Genomic DNA, 18,700 nt, shown 5'->3' with positions numbered 1-18,700 from the left:
GGACAAACCAAAAAAAAAAAGAACAATAACAAAAAAAAACCCAATTAAATCCAGCAACAACTGACACAAAGCCATCCTGGATTTTTACAAATCACATCACAAATATTCAGCATTTTAACTGAGGACATGGGGCCATCAGCCAAAAATCATTTAAAAGACCAGAAATATTTAGAGAATAAAAAGTCTCTTATTTTAACTTCTGTGAGGTTTGTGGTAGACCATAGAATGCTATATACCCTACTCTAAATATTCCAGTCTCAGCTCTGGGGTTTTCTTTAATTATGTTGATATTGGCTCCAAGAAACACAAGCCGGGATCATGAATGTGGTGAGGAGGGTGGTATCAGACAAACCTCATTGGTCTCTTCATACTACAGCATGGTAAAATGCTCCTGATGCCAGCACAACTGTCAACTCACCATCGTTTAATCCCCTTCAAAAAGCACTTTATGACCACTTTCTACACTATGATACAAAAAAAAACGATCAAAAAAAAACAAAACAAAAAAAACAAACACAGTAGACCACCCATCCACAAGACATGAAAATCTCGAGTCATGGTCTAAATCATGCAGTACACAAGTATTTAATGTCAAGCTTATATTTTACTGTCCGTGTAGCAGTTTATCGTTCACAAACAGTATTCTTATGTTGTGAAATCATAATGCTTTGTTGCTTTTTAACACACTAAAATTAAAATTTTCACAAAAAGATTGAAAATTGACTAACATAGTAAGAAATAGCTTCCTTTTTGTCCTATGTGCTGTTCCTTAATCACAGTTACTGTATGACATCACATGGGTCACACACAATCACACAGATATACATAAAAAAACATGCACACATGAACACATTTTATCTACACATACACTGTCATACATACATACAAACATACATACATTATACACATTATGTATGTCTTATACAGAAATGCACACTCAAACATGCATGTTTATATACCCAAGGGGTGTGTAGCTAGCAAGCCAATAAAAATGTAAAATAAAAAATGAATTTGTTTACTGTTTTTGTCTTTATACCTTTGTCTTTATATCTATCATGGTATAAATTGCCATTGTATTTTGTAAAATGTGTTTTTAAAATCTGCCATTAAAGATCTGAGAAATAATTTGTGTGGTCATGTGGATTTGACTTATACTGCTGTTTAATTTATAATATTGAATATTGAACCTTCCATGTAGAAATATAGTACATAAGACTCTCTCTAAAAAAAAAACAACTAAAAAACTCATGGGCTTTGAAAGCTTTTTTTCAGAATGTATTATATTTTTACATTTCCTCACGGATCTCATAACATTGCCAGCACTGTAACGACTGAGTAAGGCACACTTCCTGTCAGGATTTTTAGCACCATAAGGATAAAGTAAACATGTTAGGCATTTAGAAATCACTGAGCAACTTACACAGCTTATATTGTTAACATAAAATCAATTTACATTTAAGTGTCTTGCTTAAGGGTACAAGAGCAATGTCCCAACTAGAGGTCAAACTTAGTTAAAGGTTAAAGGTGCCATTATGCAACACGGGCGACCTCAGAACTGATGTTAGATTAAATACTGATAGATTAAAGGGGGGTAATACTAAAATTACATCAACCTTAATGCATGGGAGCCTGCTCAATGGAGAATTATGAACCAACCATAAGTGTTCTGGCCCCAGGTTCCAGTGTTAAGGGCATAGTATACTTCTGGGCGAGAGGATAAGGGAAAAATAATTGGGGAAGGAAATGTGGTCACGGTCAGTGTGGTCAGGGGATAATTTATTCTGACAGACGAATGGAGGAGTTACCCACATACTTCTGCCTCGTTATAACAGACGTTCTCATTTCCAAAAGTGTTCAAGGTGTTTTCAGTCTAGTGGGCCAAGTGATTAAACTTTCACTCATGTGAAAATACAAAGATTTAGCACTTCCACTTATCATAAACAGTTTTCGGTTTCTTTCTGTTTGCGAAAGCCAAGTTGTTACACACACCCATGCCAATATTTTCTGCCTAAGGCACAACTCAAGATGTTCCGAAAAACATTTCACATATGTGTAGTCTGCAGTTACTCATCTTGAACTGCTGTAGAAGTCACAGTTATTTATCAGCTCTGGACACCAGCAAGTTGTCCAGCCAACTATAATCAGCGTAAGTAATATTTCTTATCGCTTTCCAAGCCTAAAACAAATTAGGATAAAGCAAAAGTTATAATCCCTCTCAACCATGACTGTTTACTGGTGAATGATCATTACCAAAACCTCCAATGAATGAATGAATGAGTTTAGAATCTAGCACTACATGCATTAGGGCTGGACCCAAATGCCTGGCAGAGACTTATGTTACAGCGCTTGAAAATGGCTAATGAAGGAAAACAATCGGCAATCAACCGATTGAGCAAGCGTGGGCACAACCCCTGGAGCAGTGTTAGCTCACCTCAGTAATCGTGCTTTTGAACCTATTAATACCATTATCACGGTTGAAAGAAGGCCCCTTATAGAAATTCAAAGCACACCCTGTGCTCATTGCGGGGCCCAGAATGACCATGGAAAAACCAAAGTGTACTTAGTTTTGATGTCAGGAAAGACGGCGTAATTAGTGTCCTGCATTATTCAGAATACACCCCCCCCACCCGCCCCCACGAAAACCCACGCTGGCCCTCCTGTATCAATCCAGTTCAATCCTGCTGGACCTGTCCCATTTTTTTCTTCCCCTCCAAAAAAAAACAAAAAAAACAAGCTTTAGTTTCCCAGCTCCTTCGTCACTCAAAATTCTTCATTTTTCAACCGACAAACTTCCATGTAGAGCCAGCCCATGAGTCCTGCCTGCTCAAAGTGGAGGTAAATCCCATTTTATTTCATTTATACTCTTTTTACTGATTGTAAAATAACTGGGTCTACAGTGGCGATCATTGGGATTTTTGGGGATTATTGGGATTAACAGCATCTCTTTGGGGACTGGCAAGTAAGAACTGCCCACTGTAAGTATGGAGATTTATTAAGGGATGTGATTTGTTTTGGTCTAGATTCATGGGAATTTCAGTTCAGTTGGTTCCGTTATTTTTTTTCAATTGTGTACTGTGACCTGCCAATTAATTAGTAGCACGGTACTTTTAAAGTGATAAACTTTAGTGATTAAACAAATCTACCAAAACACCACGGTGTCTGCAGGAAGCAAATCATTATTTTGTTCATCTTTCAGCATCAATATTTGATGACAGTATTTCTGTGGAACACCATTCAGTATTACTAATTTTCTTTGTGATTTTTTAAATGAGATTCCATTTCATTTGTTAATTTATTTTGTCACCAAAAAGTGTTAATATCAATTTAGCCTTAAAAACTGTTGGGAATCTGGGTAATTAATGAATATTGCACAAACACCACTTAAAGAGAAGCTAGATCACAGAAAATTGATGTTTATTTTTTCTGATTGTTATGAAAAAGCAGTTAACATATCCACGCATAAGTAACTTTTTTTACCTGTGACATTGTTTATATCTGAATGACCCCATAGATTTGGGGTCATGGGATGGACAAAATGAACCTTGAGGTAATGGACACATTAGGCAGTCAATCAGTAGAGAGTACATTGTTTCAAATATTTTAATTATGCTAGAGCAATCATGATTTATACATATTAAATTAGACAAATGATGCTAAATATGCAGGTGGTACATCGCAGTGGGGCTTGTGTACACGTGCTGCTTAGTCTTCATGTTCTCTACAGGGCAGATTGAACACAGAGATTCTGATGGGGTTTTGCTTTTGAAGTTCACCCATTCACAGTTCTCCCTCTCATTCTCATTTAACATCAGTAGGACTTTTTGGTGTGCGCACATGTGTCTGTTATTGGAATGATAGCATCAAGAGGCTTCTTGGATAAGAGATGGGCGACAGTTACTTTACAGTTATTTTTTTTACATTTTTTATTTTTGGAGTCCTCCAGTGTGTAGAATGATGGTGGTACTGCAGTTAATGGCGATCTGTCTGGCACTGGTCTCGACCCTCTTCCTCATTGTGGCTACCTGGACAGACTGCTGGATGGTCAATGCAGACGATGACTTGGAGGTGAGAGATTCATGTCAACCACACTCTTGTTTCTGTTGTAGCGGTTATTACAATTTTCAGAGATTATTAATTAATATTAACAAATTATGGCAGTTGACCTTACGTTTTAACTAAAGATGAGAATTGAATAAATAGTACCGTATTTATAGCACATTTCTTAGGTTTAGTGTCAACAATGTCCAACTAAAGGTATAGAAATTCAACTAAATTATCTAATATTGCTTTCATCAGTGAAGGGATGACACTCTTTCAAAAGAATGCAAAAGCACAATACAAGCCTCTGTCAGTGAACTGTGTGATGTTCCGTTTGATCCCCATTTTAGCCTGACAGATGGTGCCTGAATAGAGCACTGTCTCCTTAACAGACCATCTCTGTCTCCATCTCGAGAGGGTACTAAACTCCTCGATCCCACCCAAGGTGTCCGCTCTTGTCTGGTCTTCATTGTGTGGTCTTCCTGCTGGCTCTGTGGCTCTGCCCGTAAGCAGACTGTGTGGATGTGTGACCGCAGGTCAGTCAGAAGTGCAGAGGCCTGTGGTGGGAGTGCGTCACCAACACGCAGGATGGCATTCGCACCTGCGACCAGTACCAATACGAGACCATCCTGGCAGAGCACCCGCGTGAGTCCCCCTTTCCGTCCATATCCTTTGTCCCTGTCAGTCTTTCACACCCGCTGTGGAACCGTCTCTGCGCACTTTATCTGCCCAGGTTTAGCTGCGTTTACCCACATCACTTTTATTACAGTCCAGGACGTAGATCTCAACTGAGGAAATGCCTGTGGCCTAGTGGCTACGGTGCTTGACTGGGACCTGGAAGGTTGGTGGTTCAAGCCCCACTGTAGCCACAGTGAGTACAGTGAAGCTGTGCCTTGAGCAAGGCCCTTAAGCATAGATTTCTCCAGGGGGGACTGGCCCCTGCTTAGTCCAATCAATGGAAGCCACTTTGGAAAATAACTGTAATGTAATGACATTTTCATTAGTATTTATTTTTCATGTTAGGGTGTGTGCCCACTGTCTCCCCCCTGGGATCTACATCCACAGTTACAGTCCATGGTCATGTCCTGTACCTTGATGCCTGGTACAGAGCTTTGAGCTGAGCTAATTTTGGGATATACGTACATGTGGTGGAGAACCTCTGTTCAATAGGCTGTGTAGCAGCAAGGAATTCAACAGCGCACATGTGACCAGATACAGCCCAGGGCCCTGCTCGCCTTGCTTCACATTCCTGGTGCCAATGAAAGCATGAACACCGTACACTCATTCCTCAGGGTCTTTCCTCCTGGAAAACACACTGGGAACACACCCACTGTGCTCCGCTTTAAGAGACGCATTATGGGAGAAGGCGTGGGATAGACAGCCCTAAATTGGTCCTAGTCTCGGTGGTGTACTGGTCCATGTCATTGAATAGACTTAGGAGAAGCTGTAAGGTTGACTCACACAGATTGCTTACTTTTACTTATTTCCAAATAGCGTTTTGTGACCTGAATAGTGTAATGTACAAATACCTTAACATTATTTTTTTAAATCAATTCTACAGACAGAAGATCTGAATTGAAATGAATGTATAGACATTTTCCCCACTTACAATACAACTGTTTATCTGCATACTTTTCCTTAAGAGATGAAGTTTGCTGAAGTAAATCACTCTGTAACTCCTCCCAAAACTAATTAAAAGCTCAACTTGGATCGCCTTACAAATACAGAACGCACATTTCTTTGAAGAAAACGAAATGAAACGTAAATCAAAAATAGTGCACTCAAGTGTCAGCCAGCTCCGATTTGGATGCAATTAAAGAGAGCCGTTCCAAAGACTCAACTCTTTGCCAAAGACGAGTCCACCGAGGCATCGATGCGCACAAATAAAGCGCCGCTCCCTCACTCAATTAGAGCAGTGTAATCAGCAGTCTCTTTCCCTGCTCGGACTGGTGCTGACCTTCAGGGGAGATTTCCCTCCCTGAAATGAAAGCGTCCACCCCAGTGCCGGCCTCCTGGGGCTCTGTAATTGCAGGAGGTAAAAGTCTCTTTCTGCCCCAGCGGCCTGGCACAAATTCAGCCTCATTAATTGAATTCCTCAGATCTGAGCAGCGGGTGGCTGTTGTGAGGTACCCCAGGCCAGCGACTCTTTAAGTTCGACTTCGGCTGAACAGTGTTGTGTGTGTGTGTGTGTGTGTGTGTGTGTGGAGGGGGCGGCTGTTTGGGTCTGTGTGTGTGTGTGCGTGTGTGTGTGTGTGTGTGTCTGTGTGTGTGGGTATGTGTGGTGTGTGTGGGTGTGTAGGGGGTAGCTGGTCGGGTCAGTGTGTGTGGGTGTGTGTGTGTGTGGTTTGGGTAGATTTGTAGGGGGCGGAGGCGGAGTAGGGGGTTGTGGGATTGTAGATGTGTCTAAGCTTAATCCTGCTCTTTATTCATGTGCAATTCATTGTAGCACATGCTGCATGCACAACTCTAAAAGCCAACAACATCTACTGTGTCTGATACACACACACACACACACACACACTGACAAGTGAAGAAGGTGAAGAAGGTGATGATTGGTTCATAGCGCGCAGAACTGTACAAATGCATGGCACAAATTCAATTCTTAAACTGAGAAATAGAGCACCTGTAGGGCACATACAGGGGTGGTGGCGGGTTAGATATATTCCAAGGACCCTGACTGACAGGGGCCCTCAAACAATTGTGCAGTGATGATGGGGCTCAATTCCAGATCTGTTCATGAGGTCCAAAACCCCTGGTGGTGCCCCAGGGAACATACGTATACACACACAGATGCACACACACACACACACACACACACACACACAGCTCTACTCGTACCAACAACAGTGTCTTGAGACACACTGTGAAGCAGATCTGGCCCAAGGGTTGTGGTGGCCTTAAACCAGAAAGTGCTACGTCATAAATCACAGTCACCACTTAAAGGCTGAATTAACAAACTCAATGGTAATAGCTGTAGCCTTCAACTTTTAACCTGTGTTTCTACCTGTTTTTAATGGCTTTTTCCATCTTGCCCAGGGACCGAAAACTAACCTGTTGGCTGATACTAGCACATTTATAATAAGGTTGATTAATGTTCTCTGTCTCAGTGAAAAGAAACTTGTAAATAAATCAATTAAATAGATAAAATAAAGGACTGGTCAGTGCTTGTTGCCAGCTGTCTTCTCTGCTGTGAAGGCCATACACCCGGCTGAAAACAACAGCTCAAGCTAGGTTTTGAAACAGCTGGTAGCGGGTTGACCAGCTAGACCAGCTCCATACTCAGCATGGTTTGACCAGCTCAAGCTAGGTTTTGAAACAGCTGGTAGCGGGTTGACCAGCTAGACCAGCTCCATACTCAGCATGGTTAGACCAGCTCAAGCTATGTTTTGAAACAGCTGGTAGCTGCTATTTCAAGCTGGTCATAGCTGGACTTTACACCGGGGCAGTGCTATAGTCGGTGCCATGGTAACCCTCTCCTGGTGTGCTGCAGTGAAGATCGTGCTGACCCGTGCTCTGATGATCATGGCGGACATTTTGGCCAGCTTCGCCCTCATCATCCTGGTGCTGGGCCTGGACGTCATCAAGATCCTGAAGGAGGAGCCGCACATCAAGATCAGGATATACTACTTTGCAGGATTTATCTTCGGGATAGGAGGTGAGCTGGCCCAAGGCCAACGGGAGGCCTGAATTTGGGAAGCAGCCATTTTGGTAATACGCCAGTAGTTACAGCATCTATCGCCGACGGCTGACAGTCAGCAAGAATTGGAATGGTACTTTAATTTGACTTTGGAGCATAGATCATTTGTTATTATAACATAATAACATTTCTGAAGCTGTATTGGAGTAAATTATGACACCCACTATTTTTCAGTATCATACCCGACATCCATATGTAATAATCAGCTGTAAGTGCAAATAATGTAAAACGTTACTCGTTGAATGAGTATTCACTTATAATATGTACTTTTGTGGTAAGATTATGAAGGTGATAGGTACTCTATACATAGAGTATTATACAAATGTATTCATAATACAACCACATATCTTGTTTGCAAATATCATAATAGAATCATTTTCTAATCTGAAATATTAGTTATCCCTGACTTAACATACAGTCAATAGTAGGGAATAGACTGTATACACTGTAATGGTTAGAGATTGGACTTGTTAAACGTGAGTTTGCAGGTTTGACTCCCAAATAGGGCACTGTTGCTGTACCCTTATGCAATGCACAGTACTTAACCTGCCTCTCCAGTGTACATCCAAACAATGCATTCTTTGGTCTTCTTGGGTCTTCTGGACAAAAGTGTCTGTTTGAGCATAAGAAAGGAGAAGACCGTGGGGTCATGAGTGGCTCCTGTCTGTACCCTGTTATCCAGGCATTCCGGGTATGATCGGATCCGTGTGGTATGCAGTGGACGTGTATGTGGAAAGAGCCACCCTCGTGCTGAAGAATGTGTATCTGGGAATGCACTATGAGTTCGGCTGGTCCTGTTGGCTGGGAATGGCTGGCTCCACCGGATGCTTTCTTACCTCAATTGTGCTGACCTGCTGTCTGTATATTTTCAGAGGTGAGTGTGACCGTTAGTGCTGCAAGGACCCTCCCCAAAAAAATAAAGTGGTTGCGGTACCACATGACATGGGGCGATATTGGCAATATAAGAGCGGTCGTCTGGCAGTTGGAGGGTTGCTGGTTCGATCCCACCCTGGGTGTGTCGAAGTGTCCCTGAGCAAGACACCTAACCCCCAAAATGCTCCTGACGAGCTGGTAGGTGCCTTGCATGGCAGCCAATCGCCGTTCGCGTGTGTATGAATGGGTGAATGAGAAGCATTCTTTACCCAATGTACAGCACTTTAGATGAAGGTGCTATATAAAGATCAGGCATTTACATGACTTTGTGGCAGCAATTTTGAATCAAGCACAGCAGATCTGAACTATTCTGCAGGATCACTCAAACCTTGTTCAATAAAAATTAGTCTTGATTGAAAATTATCCTAATAAATATCTTAGAGTGGTACTTACAAAGATATTTCTGATTGTTAATTGTTGATTAATTACAGTAGGCTGTTTCTATGGGTGGATTGTTAACCCTGCTGTAAATTACAGCTACAACCGGCTTGAAATTACCAACTACCAGCTGTTTCAAAACATACCTTGAGCTGGTCAAACAATGTTGAGGGCGGTGGAGCTGATCTAAACTCGTCAACCAGCTACCAGCTGTTTCAAAACCTAGCCTGTGCTGTTTTTTTTTTTTGCAGGGATGGTATTCATAAAATTAATTAAACTGTCCCAAACATTGTTTTATTTAGTCTTTTTCTTACTCTTGACAGATGCCAGATCATCGCAGCACCACAGGTCCATATACCAGTACGGCAGGACAGCCGCGGGGAAGAAGTATGCCATGGACTCGCGTGTGTAGCACACTGTCACACGGAGGGAGAGAGGAAGAGGGGATGGAGGAGATCGTGTAGGAGGAGGAGACATGGGGGGACATGTGATTTCACCTGGACAACCTGTGAAAAGGGAACCGTTTCACCCACCCAAAAGGCTTTTAAAATCAATCACACTGCCATTCAACTGCTGAGAGTACTGGCCTCCAAAGACTAACTTTTCCACAGCTAATGAAATTTGTAGGAAACAACTTTATTTTCTGACTCATCGGGTAAGGGCGGTTCATGTGAAGCCATGCGATTTAATTTATAAATTATTTCCATTTCACTGGACAACAGTTTTGTTTTGTTTTTTAAGTGTTTTCCAGGTACTTATGGATGATATAAAATCACAATATCTGCAATCTAGTGCAAGTGTCTCGGTTGAATAATGAATGCTGCTTCAAGCATGCCAAATGGACCACTTGTTGGTACAGTTAACTGTGACAAAGGTTACAAAAATATGCCTGCCTGACATTGCAGGCTGTAGCACATATTTATAGACACATCACAGCACTTTCAGCAAGACATTCTGAAGAGCGTTGACATTTAATGAATAAGACATGAACGCTGCAGACATACTGTATACCCATCTGTTCTGTAATCTCCTTGTGCATGTTTAATGCCTTGATGTCATGTAAAAAATAGTTTCTAGTTCACATATGTTTTCATATTATATAGAGGAAATCTAGGAAGTAAAATCTTGTGAATATTTATTGACTCCTTTGGAAATGTTCCCATATTTCTTCTATTCTGTACATGCTGAAGTTATTTGTCTTATGCCATATTATTCCAAAGGGATAATGAATATTTTTTGCTAATATGATTTGTACATAAGAAATGTTTGTAAATTTTTAATATGCATTATTTGACTTTGTATAGCCATACCAACAGCTGAATTATGATGAGAAGATATACAATTTGCATGGATTATTATAAGAAAATGTGTTCCAATGTTTATCAGTGTTTCTTCTTTTTTGATCAAACACTGTAAAGCACAGCTTACAATTGCAAATGGCTGCTAGTTAGAATTTGCTTCATATAAGAAGCTAAGGGTCTTTATATCCACAGATAAGCCAAACAAGTACACTGAAATTCTCATTTTGTTTTGTTGATAATGTAATGATGTCCATGATGTAAAAATAAAAGTAAATCATAGCATGATTGCATATTCATAAGTGCAGTAGAACCTCACGGTTATGGAATAGCCGCTCAGTCTATGCCTTTTCAAGCCGATAGCCTCCCTCAGTCTATACTGATGTACAGGGGGTTCATCAAAAAATCAGCACATTTTTCAGGGGGAGAAAGTTTTCAACAGTCAGGCATAACAAACAAAAAGAATGGCATTTCATTGTGTACAATGATACAAGAAACAGGTGTGTTGCACCGAAGGTTTAAAGCAAAAATGAATTTCTATCCCTTGCCGTCAGTTAGATTTGAGGAAAAATAAAATAATGGCACCAAATATAAAATGTAGAATAATTCAGCAACTGTGTTTTTCTACTCCATGCTGTGACTGTATACTGTATGTGAATAACACTGTGCCTACTGAAAAGGCTCCATCTTGCACAAATGCATATTAAAATACTAATGCATCGAATAGATATCAAGTAATCGTGGCATGTGTAAGTCCACCAAAAAATAACCAAGTAAACATTTTCCAAGTGAAAATTTCTAGCTAGTGTAGTACACAGTATGTTACAGTAGAGGGCAGTAATGGGCCAAAAAAGACCTGTGTGGTTCAAGTGATGACAATAAAACTGTGGAAAAACTTTACACAGGCAGAACAGCAACGAAAGCATTTTGAAAGTAGCTTTAAAAAAGGTTAGCTAAAAGTAGTAACTGAAGGAAAGACAAATCATAAGCCAGAAAGATACAGAGGATTCTCTTGCCAATGCACAGTGCAGAATCAGCAGGAGCAGGAGGGCCCCTGGGGATTTTGGGCCCCAAGACAATATCTCACACTGGGACCTAGCACCCACTCTAAGCCACTCTACTCCCACACAATTACAACAACTTCTTGAGGGGCCCTGTCTCCTTAAACCCCCTACCCCACAACCAATACAGCACCCTTGAGTATGACCACTTCTCCACAGTAATCAGTGTTGACCTCCACAGAGGAAGGTGGCGCCAGATCTACAGCTTGTCTCTATGATCCCTGGTATCACACCAATTTTATGCATTGCCTTCCACAAATCAGCACGAGGACAGCCAGGGCACAGATTCCACAGGAGACCACAGTCAAAACACAAGTTGAGAAGGGAGAGGAGAAATTCAGAGTTTCCTGTCCTCGAAGGCAACTTGATGGTTTGATTGAACTTGATTGAACTGGTATACAAGTTCACTCTTGAAGAACACGCTGGGAAACTGCTGGTGAACAACAGAGCTAAAGGAGATGTCTCACTCAGTAGATCTCCCAGGTAAGACAGCGGAATGTCAGAGGTCCGAAATTTGGGCAGCGTTGTCATGGAGACGCTCGCTTCAGGATTCCCAGCACAGGAATCTCAGCCCGAAAGGGCAGAACTGGGCTTCTGCATCACGCTGTGCGCGCCAAGGGACCGTCAGTAAAGAGACAACATCAACAAAAAGACAAACAACAACACCATCTGTGTTAATTAGCCAGGCTGTCATAATAACTTAATCCCTTTGAAGTCACTCTCTGATGGGGAAAGCAGGGCTGGGAGTATGCAGGGGAGAAGGGATTCGTGGCCTGTGTATCGGTGCTGTGTGGGGGCGGTTTGTAAGAGTCTGGTCCCAGGGGGCATTGATCTTTTACTTAAGATGTGAGCAGAGGCACAGGGGACTGCCCAGGGCTTTGAAATTACAGCTCTCTGACCTCCCCAGAGAATTTATTGATGCCGGAATAATCTTTTATTTCATTTTATATATATATATATATATATATAGAGAGAGAGAGAGAGAGAAAGAGAGAGATCATTTTTTTGTGTGTGTGTCTAACTGCTTTGTTGCTGACGAAATTGTGAAACAAATCACTACAATTTGGAGCAAGAGCACAAACCCCTAATCGAAGAGAGCAGAACGGGAGAGGTGAGATCGAAGACTGCCGTCAGGGGGGCAGACAAAGTGCGGTCTCGGGAATGTGAATCCAGCTGTGCTCAGATTCCAACTGCCATTCCCAAACAACGGAGAGGGGTGTCGTTAAAGTTCTCTGTGATCGTTCGTTTTTTTTATTATTGCTGCATAACTGTTCATGAACTGTGTTTGCAAACAGACTCCATAATGCTAGAACATGTATATTATGTCAAAGGTCACCTGAAATAAAACTTCAACCCAACCAAAACAAGCTTTTACACGGACTGTCTCAGGCTAGTCCAGGGGTGTAAAACTCCATCCCTGAATTGGCCGCAATGTCTGTTGGTTTTTGATTTGTTCCAGCAGAGCTGATCCATTTCAGCCATTGATTGGCTAAAGAGTCCACAAACCTTGTTCTCAAGGCCTTAATTGGTAGCTTCTTGAAAGGAAACCATAAATACCTGCAGACACTGCAGCCTTCCTGTACTGAAGTTTGACACCTCGGGGCTAATCATAAGTAAGAAAGGACTGAATCTTATTAAAGTTCCATCAACTTTTCATACGCTTAATTACATACTCAAAAACGTTCTTCATGGGACGCCTACTACTGGCATACTGCCTCCAATCATGATTTGTCATATTAAACAGCAGACAGGAGGGGAAATTTGGGCACGCGTTCAGTCAAAAACAGATTTTTTCTTGCCAGGTTTTATACCTGCAAGTCTACAGAAAAGGATACTTTGGTAAGCTAGGATTATCCTGTTTCTCTCCAATTTTGAGCAGACAGGTCCAATTCCCTATCATATATTTGTTTGTTTTATTCAGACAGAGAGGGAGAAGAGAGGGTAAGAGATAAAGAGGATGACAGCTCGCATGGGTCATAGTGAGGCTGACACTGGGGGGGCTGGTGTGGTTCACGCACGGTTGGAGGAACCTGGTTGTCGTTCAGTCTGCTCCACACGTCTCACCTGGCTGGGCTCTCTTTATGCCCATTATGTTGCATAGCCTTTGAGTTGCCTCACATCTGAGCCTGTATAGTTGTTGAGTTACTTCAGCATTGAGCCTTTTATTTATAATGTTATTGGTTGTGATTTGAATCACGCCACCTTCTCAATGTCCTTTGACGCATATCAATGAGATGAGAGCTCTGGAGATACAAAAGCCCTTTCTCTGCCACAGTGCGGCTAATGGGTGGAATCCGATCTGTTTCCTTCAAGCTCATATTTACCAACTGTATGACAAAGGCGTGAAACATTTCAGACATAGACATAGACTAAATTAATGCAAACTTGACTAAATACTGAAGATATTTGTTGTATTAAAAATATATTTGAGTGCATTAAAAATGTATGCACAAGGTATAATACAATAACTTGAAATGTGATTTATCTTAAATAAAATTTTTGGATGGTATAATTAAAGAAATTAATTTCATGATGCATTTGACATCCCACCTTATCTCCTGTTCCGCTCCTGAAAACTTGCTGAATTATTTAGAATGTCTTTTGGCAGACCTTTTTCTTTTGTTCCGTCCTCTTTGTCTCTATGTTTCTTTGGACATCCGTGGAGTGCATTTTAGAAGTCGTAATTAAAGAGAGCAGAACCCCAGTCGCACAGAGCTGAGAGCACTCACAATGGCATCCAAAACCGTTTTTTTCCCAGATATTTTCATGAGTGCACTAGAAAGTTTGACGTGATGGCATTCAAATGTATAACATTTACCCACTTTTGTTAATCATTACTCTTTAGCCTTGACAGCTGTGTTACTACTGAACAAAAACACTGTTTGTTCTTCCCACAATTTATTAGATCAGCGGTTGTCAACTCATCGTCTAACGCAGGGCAGATCTGCCATTGATAGCCAGTCAAGGACAATTGCTCAAGAACAGCAATTTTGTAATTATGGGTATGTAAACATTAGTATGATATGCATACATTCTTGTGTTTGCATACCCAAACATTATTTGTGGAAACAGACGCACAGAGCTACACAATTTAGCCGAAAAGCCTTGAAGTCATCAATGATATAAGCACATTGCAGCAGTCAGCACAATGTGCTGGAAGTTAAATCTAATCTAAATTTTAATTAAGTTGTAATTTAGTTCTAATTAAGACTGTTCATGAATTACCACAGCCACATTATTTTCTACAGGAACTGTTCCCATTCAGGAAACCCCTAGAGCTCCACAGGTCAGAGGTGTGTATGAAATAAAATGGCTTCCCTCCCCATTGGTTTCATTCTCCAGTATCAGTATCAGAAGGATGCTGAACATTCGCAATATGTCTCCTGTTTTCCACTTCGTGATTTCTCCTAAGAAGACGCAGGTTTTATCTGATCCTACCCACCAGATTTAAGAGTTTCAGGTACGGCTCAATATTTTATGCAAAGAATATCCCCCCACCAATGGTTAAATATTCATCAACCATTATTCAGTTCACAGCCAATTATAGTTGAAATAATGATCATGTTTTTTCGCACTTTCAGTGTGCATAATTTAATCAGTGTATTTTTGTACTGCTTTCACGACACAAACTGTGCTTCTATCTGTTAAATTCAAACATTGTTAAAGCCGGCAAAGGCAAATAAAGGCAGCTCTAAATTATATTCTTATTCTTACAATGCAGTTTGGTGAGTGAACTCCAAGTTTACTGAAGGGGAAGGAGATTAACAACTGAGGAAGTCTAGCTTGTTGCTTTTGGATGGGCAATAGATTCTCTTGCACATTATTTTAAAATACATAATGTTAAATTTAATGGTAATTTAATACATGGAATACATATGTCTGCTGTGCTATCAGTTAAACACTGAGGAAATGGGAGCACAGTCTGACTTTGGACCAAGAAAGCTGTGGGGAGCTTTGGAGTGTTAAAGGCTAAAGTTTATTTCAGAGGCATTAACTCCCCAGGAATGCCACAAAACTGCAAACCTGGCTTCCGCCTTTCTCCCCAATAACGGAAGCAAATTAATGAAGCCCTCTTTGGCATTTTGGAACAGAAAGGCATTTCCTTCCACTTGAAAGAGTTTTACTGAACTGCTTTGAGTGTTGCAAAGACCAGGCAGCTTGATAAAACTAGTAATGTTTTTATGAAATATTCTTCCAGTTTTAGTTCAGAATTACTGTCCTGTACAGAATGTTTCATCCCTAATTCCATGAAGAGCTTGGCTGCCAGGTGTAAATTATATTATAGTATAATATTACTCCCTGGCCCAGGACATTAATATTTACCATAGGACCACACCACTGTTAACAAGGTCAGTGTGCATCCAGTCCAGAGTTTGTCCAGCAATCTTCACAAGCACGGACATTTAAAAATCTCATTTCACAAGGGCTGCAGTGGCGCAACAGGCTAGGATGCAGCAGACTTGCAGTTGCAGTTCGCTGCAGTTGCACACCGGGGACCGGGGTTTGATTCTTTGTCCTGCCAAAAGCCAAGTTTGGCCGGCTCACGTGGAGCAGCATAATTGGCTCGCTGCTCCAGGGGGAGGGACTTGGCACCTCGGGCGCCTCGGAATCACGGTTACCAGCATGTGGTGAGATGGCTTGAAGAAGGCGTGTCGCTCTCGTAGGGCCGCCGAGGGACGGGGTGTGGGCGGTGTATCTAATACTAGCTCTAATTTAATTAGACGGGGTACAATTGGCTACCAAATTGAAAAAAAAAAAAAAAAAAAGTCTCATTTCACCAAGTACCGGCTGATCAGGGGGTGTTTCAAATAATACATTTGATTTTAATTATATTTTATAATATGATACCATATAATAGATTGATCAAAACTGAAAGTAGGGTGGAGAATTGATGTGTCTAAATTTGAGTAATAGGCCTTGCTGTTAATCACTTGATGACTAATGCTAATGGAGCTTTGATGAAGTTATTACAAGCTACTGTACGTAGACACCAATAAAAAGAATACTGCAATCCACTACAGTGAACACTAATCTACCTGCAGTACTAAATCTGAAATAACCAGGGCTCAAGTGTCCCGTGCTCTGGTCTTACACCCCGCTAGATGAGAGAACATCCTATGAATTAACACAAAAATAAAGGCTGAAGAAGACCTGACCTTAGAAAAGGTCATTGAGCAAAGCTCCGGACGGAAAACCAAGTATGTAAAGGTCATATGTGTGGATCGCAGGGCATTTTGTTGTGCTGCATTAGTAAAGGCCTCACGGTCTGGTGTGAAAGATCATCTGTACTGCTCTGTTAAGTCCTAACTATGGCATACTAGGGGCTGCGGAATCTAGATCCAAACCATGTCTTAACCTCAACTTTTTTTTTATGTGTTTCTGTGCTAGTTATTCATTTATTCCAACAAATTAATTCCATAAGACATGATATAAAAATAAAATGTTACCTCATAGTGCAATTAAATTAAATTAAATTCAATGAGCTTTATTGGAATTAAAATAATGACACAATATTTCCAAAGCCATTAAGTTTATATACATGCATAAAAGAAAATGTAGCATTATATTGGTTAAAATAGAGAGATGTAAGGATAGTTTATTTACAGTACAGTTGCCCAGACTCCCTTGCTCTGGCATTATTTCAGGCAATATTTATAGGATTTCACCTTGGAGTGTTTCCAATATGAAGCTACTCTTCCCATTTAGCGAATAGCCCTCACTGAACTGCATTATTTTCTTTTTTCACTTGCAAAAAAGTTTCCCAAAAGTTCCTCGACGTCAGTGTCATGAGAGAGTGAAACGAAGCTCTTAGTCTTTGGTGTGTCTTTAACAGCCAACCTCTGGGGCGTTTTACCACCGAGGAACAATGACAGCGAAGCGGGATGATGAAAATGGCCGCCTTGCGAGAGCGGCTCCCGCTGAGGCGATCGTAAACACATCAATCGCCGTTCCGCCGCGAAGCGACACTGGAATCGCCATTCCGCCCGGCTGTAATGGGGCCTTCCAGGCCTGCCCGCTGTGTAGAGGGATGACTTTGTTCCACGGGCGCGATGACACAGCACGACCTTACTGTACGCGGGGGAACCCAGGGAGGCGCCGGCCGCTGAGGCCGGACTGCAGACGCCTCCCTCCCGATACGGAGCCGGACATTTCTCATCGCGCTGAAGCGGCCTCCTCGTTAGCGTGCTAGTGTAATGAGAGCCTACTGATCTGAGATCAGTCACACACTGCGGAGACCTTGGCAGATGCCAGATCTGTATAAAAGAGTGTTGATGGGGACAGAGAATGCGGGTGCGTGATTCTCTGAGGGGGTGGTGCCAAACTCGGACAGCACGAAGAGGAGATATGATGGTAACACCCACCATTTTACTTAGGTTTTTAGGTTGAATGCAGACAAATGTAAGTTGTGAGAGTGAAACTTTGTTGAAGCAGAAGGAAAACTCCACACTCTCGATTCTCAGACGGATTCAAGGTCATCCCAGACAACATCTGTCGGTGGGGGAGCAGGGAGGCGTTTGATTGGACGTACCGAGACGTTTATCAATTATACATCAACCATTACTAACTCAGCGTGTGCTTGTGTACGCATCATTGTCAGATAATTATAGCCGCACATTCTATGAATCTTAATTTATTTCAAGCAGGGGATTGATATGAAGGTTTGATTCTATTATGCTTAAATTAATATTTTTCATAGTTATACTAATTTCTAATTACACTTAAGACATTTACAGAATTATATCCTGTCTCTTTAGCATACACATTTCTTCTTTGGATGTAAATGAAAAGCACACTTGAAAGAAAAAACACCTAGTTATAACGGACACCTGAACTGATCTTATTACTGACATCCTTGTGCTCTCTTCCAGGGTTTCATGTCTTCCAACGACAAAGCCAAGCTGAGGGACAGCATTTCTATCAGCCATTATTCATGTCTCATATAGCGTTTTGCAATTTAATAATCACTATCACATGGGGCGACTTTGGCTCAGGCAGTAAGTCTAGCAGTCGGAGGGTTACTGGTTTGATCCTGCCCTGGGTGTGTTGAAGTGTCCTTGAGCAAGACACGCAACCCCAAAATGTTCCTGAAGAGCTGGTTGGTGTGTGAGTGTGTGTATGAATGGGTGAATGAGAAGCATCAATTGTACCGCGCTTTCGATAAAGGCATGATATATATGCCAACCATTTGCAATGCAGTCAAATCATGCAGTCACAGTGATGTCACTAAATCTTGTGGCCTCAAAGCATGCTGAAAGTTCAGTGTATTCAAGCATGTTGTCCATGTCCTTGTTTAG

General features: G+C 41.4%; 1 protein-coding gene across 1 annotated transcript; it reads left to right on the top strand.

The window, feature by feature from the left end:
* The first annotated feature begins 3,951 nt into the window (after positions 1–3,951).
* Positions 3,952–9,458, top strand: LOC133109397 (claudin-16-like). Its single transcript, XM_061218720.1, has 5 exons — positions 3,952–4,065; positions 4,575–4,683; positions 7,529–7,693; positions 8,418–8,609; positions 9,370–9,458. Exons 1-5 carry the CDS (start codon positions 3,952–3,954, stop codon positions 9,456–9,458), a joined length of 669 nt encoding a protein of 222 aa, XP_061074704.1.
* The last annotated feature ends 9,242 nt before the right edge of the window (positions 9,459–18,700 follow it).

Source organism: Conger conger, chromosome 14, assembly GCF_963514075.1.
Source record: "Conger conger chromosome 14, fConCon1.1, whole genome shotgun sequence".
NCBI lineage: Eukaryota > Metazoa > Chordata > Actinopteri > Anguilliformes > Congridae > Conger > Conger conger.
Note: the sequence above shows the minus strand (reverse complement) of the source record. Positions and strands in the feature narration are given on the sequence as shown.